Source organism: Colossoma macropomum, unplaced genomic scaffold (assembly GCF_904425465.1).
Source record: "Colossoma macropomum unplaced genomic scaffold, Colossoma_macropomum, whole genome shotgun sequence".
NCBI lineage: Eukaryota > Metazoa > Chordata > Actinopteri > Characiformes > Serrasalmidae > Colossoma > Colossoma macropomum.
In genome coordinates this window covers 19,151,447-19,161,918 of record NW_023494792.1, presented here as the reverse complement: position 1 = coordinate 19,161,918, position 10,472 = coordinate 19,151,447, and the positions used below count along the sequence as shown (strand labels likewise).

Below are 10,472 nucleotides of genomic sequence, written 5' to 3'. Positions count from 1 at the left end.
GCACGTCTAGGTTTTGTAACATAGTCTTAAGTATATCAAAACAGTCCTGAACCCATATGGAAAGCTGATATATGGCCATATATGCACATATATCATAAAGGGCCAGGCATATAATTCAAAATTTGTATATATATGTTGTGTACACATATGTAAGTATCAAATATTGGAAATGCATAAGATACGGATCAAACGTAAGGTATAGTTATAATTTATACTATGTTATCTATTATATATTACATTATTTAAATGTGTCGATGAACAAAATTTTCATGTATTTCATGTTTTATAGTTTTTTTGCATAGCTTACACTGTGCACGTACTTAGTGTTTAGTTACGTAGCTATTTTACTAATTCTACTTCTTTAAAACGTTTGTGGAAAAAACAAAGAAGATACATAAAAATCTTATATAATTAAGCTAGCATATATGAGCAACATATGGCATGCATATATGAAGAATGTTTTCTATTATATATTGTTAAATAAATGTGCTACACATATATCTTTGTTAATGGTGGCATATGGCTGAAATTTGTGTCCCATGTTTGAAAATGGTCGATTTCAAAAAGGTGGCACGAATATAGGTTGGATATAAGAGAAATCCGTATGCGATAATATATGTTACAACTCTTATCGTCATTTATCAGATCTCTATAGCCGAACAGAAAGGAGAACATGTTCTAAGACTGACAGAATTTTTTTTTTCATTGCAATGTTCCAAAAGTACAAATACTTTCCCTATATTTTGCTGCGGATGCAGCGCGTTACGTTTGACCAGAATCCCTCACTGACATCCTCCTAAACAACCATATAATCGGCTTTAAATCTGCTCTTGTAGCGAGAGACCACGGGCACGGAATGCTCGGAATCCTGCACCGCAGGCGCTGCTTTGCATGAGGACTTTTAAAGGTCAGTACAATTAAACTAATCTGGATGTTTAACGCAGTCGAGCTGTCAAACGCGCCCACACTGACGTGCATCAAGCGGCCGCAGAAAACTCTCCACATGTTTGACCGGAGTTGTAGCTTTTCCCACCTGTATTTCGACAAGCCCCGCCCCCTGGGTTGTGACTGGCTAGTGTTTAGTACTACAACTGCAGCTGCTGAACTATTAGCCAATCATAACGGAGAAGGCGAGGCCCACAAGCCAATCCTAGAGCAGGAGGGCGGGGCTTGTCCGAGTACGGGTGGCAAAAAAAACCCGTTCCGTTAACATCAGGTGGACCGTTACTCTGAGGGACTGTAACGGTCCATCCTGACCAACGGACGGTGTGAGGTTTTTTCTCTCAATGGGGCTAAAAAACAGGCACGACAGGGACAGGGACGAAGACATTTGGACCCACCGTCAGACTGTTTACATCGGTAAATATGCCTTTTTGTAATAAAATCTTGATTTCATCATTTCATAGCCCAAGTTAGCTCTTGCGGTGTTGTGAAGTTCTTAGTTAAATAACCTATAACCTCGCATTAAAGTTTGAGGTGAGGAGAAAAAATAAATGCAGTGAAACGTCATATTTAACATTTACGTTTTCATTTTTTGTTACACACAGCCGTTTCTGACGGGACGAAAACGTTTATCTCCACAGAAAACAATATTTCACCTTTTATTTGCGTCTCTTATTCGACTGTCGTTAGCTTAACCATGTCAGTGACTGTAAATCACGTCCTTTTATTAAATGATGGATTGGAAGAGACTGAAAGCAGCCGAACCGCCTCAGGGCAAACCCGGACATGACATGAGGCTCCCCTGGCTGTGTTGTGACTTTAAAACCCAGGAGTCTGCAGTGGTCAGTTAGCACACAGCACCGTTACTGAACAGAGCTCAAAGAGAATAGCTAATAGATAAAGATTCCGCCGTGTGATGTGCGAGTTTCAGTCGTTTGTGTGTCAAAAGGTAGCTTAAATTACACTGTACTACATACAGTATTTATTACACCATAAAATAGTTTGTCAGTTCAACCTAGAAAATCACTTAATGTGGTAATAAGCGGTTTAAATGGTTTTATGTAACCTAAACAAATATTTCGAGTGACACAATGCACAGCCAAATTTTAGTGTAAATGAACACAGCAGTACTGTACTTTAATTCAAACCTCAAAAACGCTTCAAATCAACTTCTGCTCTGTTCTACTTTTTATCGTGCAGTCTGCTACTGTATTGCTGTGTCTTTATGCCCCGTATCAATTGTAAATGAAACATTTTCCACTTTTGAGCTCTGTGGGACTGGGGTCAGCGTTAAGAAGGGGATTTCAAGAACCGTTTGGTGATCCTCATGAACAGGTTATACTGGAGCCTTGTCACTGGTCGCCCTGCAGAGATTTCAGTGTTTTTTTTTTACTCCAGGTCATCTGATACAGTTCATCTACTAATTATCAAGCCCTTGTCAGGCTTGTCAGGGGTGTCAGAGTGGGAAAAAGCGCTGTGTAGGGACACTCCTGACCCACGACAACAAACACTGGCCTACAGGTCCAAGTCAAAAAACCCGAAGTAGTTCTATCTTGGCTTTTTATTTCATAAAGTGGCACAATGAGGCAAATCAGTTAAGTTAGCTCTATTAGACTACATAATGACAATATAATGTGATTTTGTTGATACATATTGTGTTTCTAATAAGTGAGCAATCCATATTTCCCAATAATATGATTAGGCACAGGGCTGCACAGCTGTGATATAAAATTAAACATTTGATTTATCATACTGTATCAACGCATGACATTTGACAGAGCATCCACAGAGCACTCATCGAGAACAGCTGAGACTGGGTGACGTGACCACAGTAGCCAAGTGTACATGCAGCCTGATAATCCGACTAATGAACTAAATCGGAATAGAATACGTCCATGTAAACACCTCGATCAGAATAGACTAGTCCGATCGAGGCCATTCAGAATACAATTTCTATTCGATTGAACGAGGTGGGTAATCTTGTAAATAATCCGTTAAATAGAAGAATAATAACCATATAAACTCTGTATCTGATTACATTTCCAATCTAAAAGTGTAAGTACGTTCTGCGCATGTTCGTTCGCGTTATTGCGAAAGTTTATAACGTTCGTCATGGCGGGAGGCGAGACTGGTCTGTAGAGGAGACGAAGTTCATGCTTTGAGCTTTAAACGACGACGGCGGCGGGACGGGCGCCCAGCTTAAGGGTCTTAGAACATGACGCCTTCCTCTCGCCCTTCTTTAAGCAGTGCATGTGAAGTACATTTTCCTGAGCCTGCCATAATTTTAGAGCAATTAAAAACAACTGAAGACTCAAGTAAACTCGCTCTAAATGGACTCACGTGATGCTCGTTGTCAGGGTACTGTCTACACTAAGTGGTACTCTACGCATGCGTGTAATTTTGGATCTGATTACTTTTGCGTGTCTGGTGCGTATGTAAACTGATATTTTCCATCAGATTGTTGCAGAGTGTGCATAAACACCTCAGTCGTAATTTGTAATCGGAATGTATTCAGTCGGATTGGCAGAAATCTTACCATGTATGCATAGCCAGTGTGAGGTAGGGCTGCACGATAAATTGTATTTTTTATCGTTATCACGATTTACACATTGTTAGAGCGGCGATGACAGAACAGATCTGATTTCTTCATACACACCGCGCCAGAGAGACGTCATTAAATTACGGCACAAACTGTTACAAGCCTGCTTTTCTGCCCTGGGACTGAACCTGCTGTCACATGTGGGAGACGAGTGACTTAACCATTCGGCCAAACGGCCAACTACAAAACACACACTCGGAGACCTTAAAATGTCGGCCCAAAACTCAGCTTTAATGGAATTTCAACTCATAACAGTCTGCAGTAAAGAGGAAAACAAGCAGAACACAGGATAGCTCAAGCTCTACTGTTTTCTGTTAGCCAGCAGGGCTACAGATGTTTGCTACCTTACGCCCCCACAGTTCTTCAAAATAAGAGTCCTGGACAAACCAAGAACATTGGGCCTAACTAAACTACCAAAAGCAATAACAACGTTATGGTTTTTAAACTAACTACAACCTGGCGTGTGACGCCACAATATTTAATAGCTAAAAAAATAAACAAGAATATGTATTTGTTCTTATGTGCCAATAAAAAATACATATTTATTTGGTTTTATAGTCCTTATAGAAAAAGCTGTTGAGCCCTTCAGTACACAAAAATGTGCTTGCAGTTCTGATGTAAGTAGTTGTTAGTATTTCATTGCTTTTTGTTTTGCAGAATAGTAAATGGTGCTCTTGTAATTTTTTATTTTACTATTTGTTTACAGAGGGGTTTAAAGAGAGGTTAATTAGATTTCTGTTTACACATCCCAGAAAAAAGTCTGCACTTGCATTACATCCATCCAGAGACACATTTTTGTAATACTAGTTTATTGCTTCTCATATTGTCGTTGTGAAATCTGACAACATCACATTTTATGTCAATATTGTGCAGCCCTAGTGTGAGCTGAACTTTTTTCGTCTGTATGTCTCTTGAACCTCATCAAGTTCAGCTCTCACAACTCCCTATCTCTGGTTGACAGACAGTGTTCACTCGTCGGTTGTCTAGGTGAGTTTGGATAGCTAAGAAACTCAATCCAGATGGGGACAGTAGAGCTGTTATGGAGTCTGTCAACACATCTGCTGTTCTGCATGACAGCTGAGCTAGAGTGGAGACAAAGCTCCCGTTTCCATCCTGCTTTACTCAGCTACTGCTTCTCATGCACACAAGATGAATGGTTGTCCTTAAGGGAAAAACTGACCTTTTAAGTTAGGATGCTTAATTGCCCCCTCTCTCTTTCAAGATTGACATCTGTGGTCTGATAAATAGATAAGAACTGGACTTTGGATTACTGGCAGAAAAAATACAGCAGTTACTTCTGTCTGGTGCCACAGCTGACAAACACCAACTTCTTTGTAAATGTGATAAATGATGTTTAAAACAAGATACATCTCTGTTTATGGCATCACTTACTGTAACAACTTTGCTTGTAGTAATGATTTGTTTAAATTGTTATGCATTACCTTGTTACAAATGCCCTGGAAGGGATCTCCCATGTTGGATGCATCACATGGACAGCTCAGATATTGTATCTCCATGTAACGTTTGGTCTGGTAATCCCCTATTTATCCTCATGCAGTATTAATAGAGCAGAATCCCACTAGAGATTCTGAGTGTTTCCCATGCTCCTTATTTATGTGCACTAACATCCAGAGCACAGAGCTTGTTAAGTGACACGTGTCTAGTATGGCTGCTGACCTATGTTTGGCTTCATCTAGTCTGTATCATTATACTTATCAGGGATTCACCGGTGAGCCAGTGCCGAAACATAAGCAATTAAAATTGTAGAAATTGAGACGACATTTGGATTAGCATTATGGAGAAATATAATGTTTATTTCTAAAGGATTACAAAAGCAGTAAAATGAATAGAATGCAGACATTTTCGCTATATAGCAGCATCGCCTAAACATTCTGCTTTTCAGGATTACAATTTATATGCCATCATATATTGCTTTGAAATATTGTTTCAATGTAAACATCTGCCTGATGTCCATAATTATTTTTCAAGCAACTATCTACCGATACCAATGATTCTGATATCATGTGTACCTAATATTTCCTAAGACAGAGGCAGACACTGATCTATGAGCCTACAGCTTACGTATGATTAACGTCTTGTGGAGTTGATACATGTTTGTCAAGTGGCTGTGCATTTATATAATCTTAAACAGCCATTAATTGTCTAAGTATTGTTTTCAGTAGCAAGTGCATGGTGAAAGAAATGGGTCATTGCCACTGCTTGCCCTTGATGACTTTTAAGTGTGAAGTGCACGGACACTCTTAAAAATAAAGGTGACAGAAATGGTCTTGAGAGTGATACCATAGAAGAGCCACAGTTGTTTTCCTAAAGAACTTTTCAATTATTGGTTATCATTGAGTTTTTCCTTTAAACAGATTGAAAGGTTTGTTAGGGACCCAACAGTGATTATTTTATGATACCACCCAAAGAACCCTTTCTGGCATCTTTATTTTTAAGAGTTTTTCATCATACTTAATGCTGATGTGAAGTATTTGGTTTTGCTTTTTATTCATACCTTTACAGGTGTGGAGACTTGAGCGACAGGTCAAGTGCTGATCACCTATGAACGTTTGTGGTCATTCCATCCTACAGTGACTTCTCAGCCTCCCTCATATCACATTTCAAACAATAACCCCCTGCCCCGTAAGCGTCCCCACCATGGGAGAGATGCGGGGGCGTCCCATCCCTCTCCTGTGCCGGTCCCGGCGCTTCGGCTGGTCCAGCAGCTGTGACAGCAACGGGCCGAAAAGCAGTGGCCCAAACGGGCACACTTTCACTGGGCCAAGCTCCGAGTGCAGCTTGGAGGAGGCAGCAGCACCTGTGGAGGAGCCACCAGTGGACAGCTCGCACTACTCTCCTGTTTCAGTGGAACTGGAGCCTGTGGTGAATAATGGATCAGGCGTCCCCGGGCCTCCAGGCGGACACACAAAAGAGGCAGCGGTGCACAGAGAGTACGTCCAGCCGCGCTCCTGCTCCTCCCTCTCCCTGTCCAGCGGCGCGGTCAGCGGAGAGCCAGTGCGTGGGCTGCCCGGCCCCGCTCCCTCTCGCTTCACACACAACCCCTATCACGCCAAGACTAGCATGCAGGGCGATGTCTACAACTTCCTAGAGAGACCTGCAGGCCTGAAATGCTTCCTCTATCACTTCCTAGTGTGAGTACATTTGCCTGTCATTACTCTATTATTGAAGATATATAAATGCTCAGTATGTGTTCAGTTCCTTTTCCTTTGTTTACATTTTTGTTGATGTAGATGGTAGAATTGGTTCACAATGTAGCATAGGCTATATCTGATTTCTAAGACACTATTAGTGTTTATGGTTTTCCTGGTGAAATCTGATTGATTGCGTCAGAATGATGTTTCACATGAATCACATGTTTAGATTGTAACTTGAAACATGAAATTTGTAATATTCAGAATAGATAAGCAATCAAACCTATTTTTTCCACATATCCAATACATATAGGCTCTTTTTCCTGTGCAAAGTCATATCTTAACTGATTTTTCCATTCTGTAAATAACTAATATCATGTCCAGAATCTTACATTATGAAACATGTGATTTACATTCAGCTACATAAATAGAACCTTGAAGTTAAAACGGGTGGAAAACATGTACTTATAGTTGGCATTACATTGTCTGCCTCTGTCAATTCATTCAATATTTCAAAAGCAGGACTTAAATCCTCATTCATTTTGTTTTACTTTGCTACTATGCATTTTTTCACATTTTTATCAAGTGCCCATGGCTGTTATCCCAGCAATGAGGTAATTACAGTTAATGCTGCAGGGTGTAAAGAATATGCATCAGTTCTCAGTAACTAAAGAAGCGTCTCCTTCGGCCACAGGGATCTGTGTGTGTCTAAGACTACGTAAAAGCGGGTCAATGTGATCTTGATAGCCCCGTCTCCAAGCCTGGGTGACTCTGCATTCTGCAGTCAGTTTAGGCAGCTGGGTCATGCATGAAACATGCAGGGCTTGTTTCCTATCAGGCCTGGGAAAGTTAAATGTTGTCGATCTTTATTGTAATAAAACATTTCACGTTCGGTTAATTGTCTCAGGTTTGCTGGTCATGGCACTGATTAAGATCATTATCTGATTTATGCTAATCATTTTGCTAATCACTACAGTCTTCATAATATGTCTTCCCTGTGAATATTACTGATTAAATAATCAAAGACAGTGGTCCTCAAGGCCCCCAAGACAGTCCAGATTTTTCCTCTATCCCTGTGTATTGCAAATGTGGACTGTTTTGGGACCCTGAGGACTGTATTGAGAACCACTCGTTTAAGAAAATTAGCCTGATGGATGATGAGTTGTAGCTGCCTAATTCTGTTTGGTTAGAAGCAGTGTGAAAAAAAGACAAATCTGTTATCAAATATATCTATTTTAGGTCTGTAGTATAATTAAAAAAGCTTTGCTTTGCAGAATGATAATAGTAGAATGGTAAAAGAGGTTCTTCCTGTACTCAGTCATGTAATTATTCAGTTATGGAAACTGAATGACCTTGTGCCCTCCGTCCTATGCTGTACATTTGCGTGTTTGTTTGACATGGCAGTCTGATAACCTTCCCTGTCTCTGTAACTGAACCTCCAGCACGGCAGCACATTCAGGATAACCTGATATCAGCCTTTTACAAAATTAAACCCCTGTGATTGATGCTCTGCACTGCTCCTTTAACTAACTCTTACTTGCCGATGGTTATCGATGCCAGGCCCTTTTTCTCCACTCTCGGTCCAGCTGCCAGGCTTGAAGTGGATCCATAAAGCCTTAGCGCATCAACTTGGACAGCCTAATGACTTGTCTGTTTATCTAGATGGCCCATGGATAGGTTCTTTTGTGTCACAGGCCCAGGCCTCTCCCTTAGCTCAACATATCTATAGTGTGGTAGGAGCGAAGATGCTCCTTGGCAGAACCAACAGAGCAGGTTATTGCTGCTCTCTCACCATAGAAACATCTCTCTTTCTTTCGTTCTTTAGTCGTCTAACTGACCCTTCATTTAAAAGAATAATTGCATTTTTTGTTCTTTCTGTCAGGTGTCCCAAAACAGTCATTCCACAGTACAGTTGGAAGGCTCAGCATGACACAAACAGACAGAAATCCTGTAGTTAGCAGTGGCCATGTGGTTCCTTGACGTAACAAAAGGACACAGTGTCTGCAACTGGGCCTGTATCCAAAATACTTTAACATTGTTCTTGCCCTCTTATATGAGATTTGCTCCTTGAGACAGACAGATGTGGCCGCACACACATCCAATCCCCATTTCTTCTGAACACACTCTGCCTTGCATACAGTGCTGCCACGTGCTGCCTTGCATACTGCTTTGCATGGATGACATATTCACGCATGTCGTGAAAAATACTAACCTATGCCTATGATTATATTGTATGCTACAGAAAAACAGAGGAACTAGACAAACAAAAACAGACAAACAAACTTTTGATAGTGAAAGTGTCAATGAAGGTCTGTAAGGTTCCAGTTGTTTCTGATTTGAGATCAGGCTAGTTTAACATTTTAATGAGTTTAATCTCTGAAATGGTTAGTTTAAAGTTAGATGGTGTGGTACTCAGGGACACATATGACTCCCATCACTGCTATCACAGGTAGCAGGATAGGTTAGCTAAGAAGCTAGACGTCTGAGTTATACTGCTGTGGGCTCCTTCTGATTTTCTTTTTCTCCGCTTCCATGGGTTACTAGTGATCCTTTTTTTATCCACTTCCATGGGTTCCTCTTCATCATCCCATAGAGCCATAGCAGGTCTCAAAACAAGCTCATTGAATGCCACTGACATGAAACTGTCAGAATCTCTGCTTAGAGCATCAGTGCGTGCACCTGGTGTATGAAATATCTAGAAGAGTTTTAAATTAGACTGATAGATTGTGGTGTTTTTCTTTGGGTGTTGTGTTTTGTCCAAAATAATTTGAGCCTGATTATAGTTGATTAATCATGCTATTTTGATGCAATTTGGTATGCAATGGAAATTCTCTGATGTCATCAACACTTTAATAAGAGGTTTTAAAGAACTGTGGATTGTGAGGTGTATATTTAGGGCTGTCAAATGATTAAAAATAATCAATAATGATTAATCACATTATTTAATGTAGTTAATTGCAATTAATCACATTTGTATTATGTGCTCAAATTTGACTCTAAAGCAATTTGTTTTATTTAAAAAGCAGCAAAAAAGAGTGCCTGCCTGTTTCAGACAATGACAGTATCTATCATTGGTATCATATATACAGTCAATAGTTCCAACTCTTCTCCATTTGTAGCATTCTTGCTGCTATGGAAGGCCCCAAGGGTAACTGTAGATTTCCACTTTGCTGTTGTTTTTGTTAGTTTGCTGCTTGTTGATTTATCCATAGGTGTCCTGTGAGCACTATCCAGTGTAGTCTGTAACAATGTTATTAGACTCTTACTAGAAGACTTGCACACTGAGCTGCATAATGTTTCTGTGAAATAAAAATGAATAAATTACAGACATGTATTTTTTAGTTCCTAAAAGGTCTTCTTAAATGTTCCTCTCTGAATTATAGCAGCTCTCCTTTAAACATAGACATTTGAAGTTTGTAAAACATTCAGGTGCTATATTCTTTACTTTGTATGTTTTACAGTGAATCCATCAGTAAATTCTTAAATTTAAAGCCTAGCCCTGTATATTAGTGGAGGGGGCTGTCAGCCTATTAACTATTTGCCAAGGGGATCAACCTGTTTCTTGTCGTTCAGGTAATAAATTGATCAGATTACTTAAAAATTCTTATGTAGGATATGTTTAGGACAGTTTGGGTTTATTACTGTTTACTTCATATACGGTGCCCCATGTATAAATAGTTGTACCATTTAAATGAAAGGTAACTTAATGTACTTAAAAATGAAAAAAAAAAAAACTTTACTTTGTCCGTACAAAAAGGACATCTTCAGAGGTTAAAATG

The 10,472-nt window shown here is 39.8% G+C and overlaps 1 protein-coding gene across 1 annotated transcript in view; it reads left to right on the top strand.

Moving 5' to 3' along the window:
* Positions 1-6,199: 6,199 nt before the first annotated feature.
* The window catches only part of kcnq1.2 (potassium voltage-gated channel, KQT-like subfamily, member 1.2), a 157,568-nt gene continuing 153,295 nt past the window's right edge, over positions 6,200-10,472 (top strand). The window contains exon 1 of the mRNA XM_036576391.1: positions 6,200-6,693. Coding sequence (XP_036432284.1) covers positions 6,200-6,693 — 494 coding nt within the window. The remainder of the gene's footprint in view (positions 6,694-10,472) is intronic.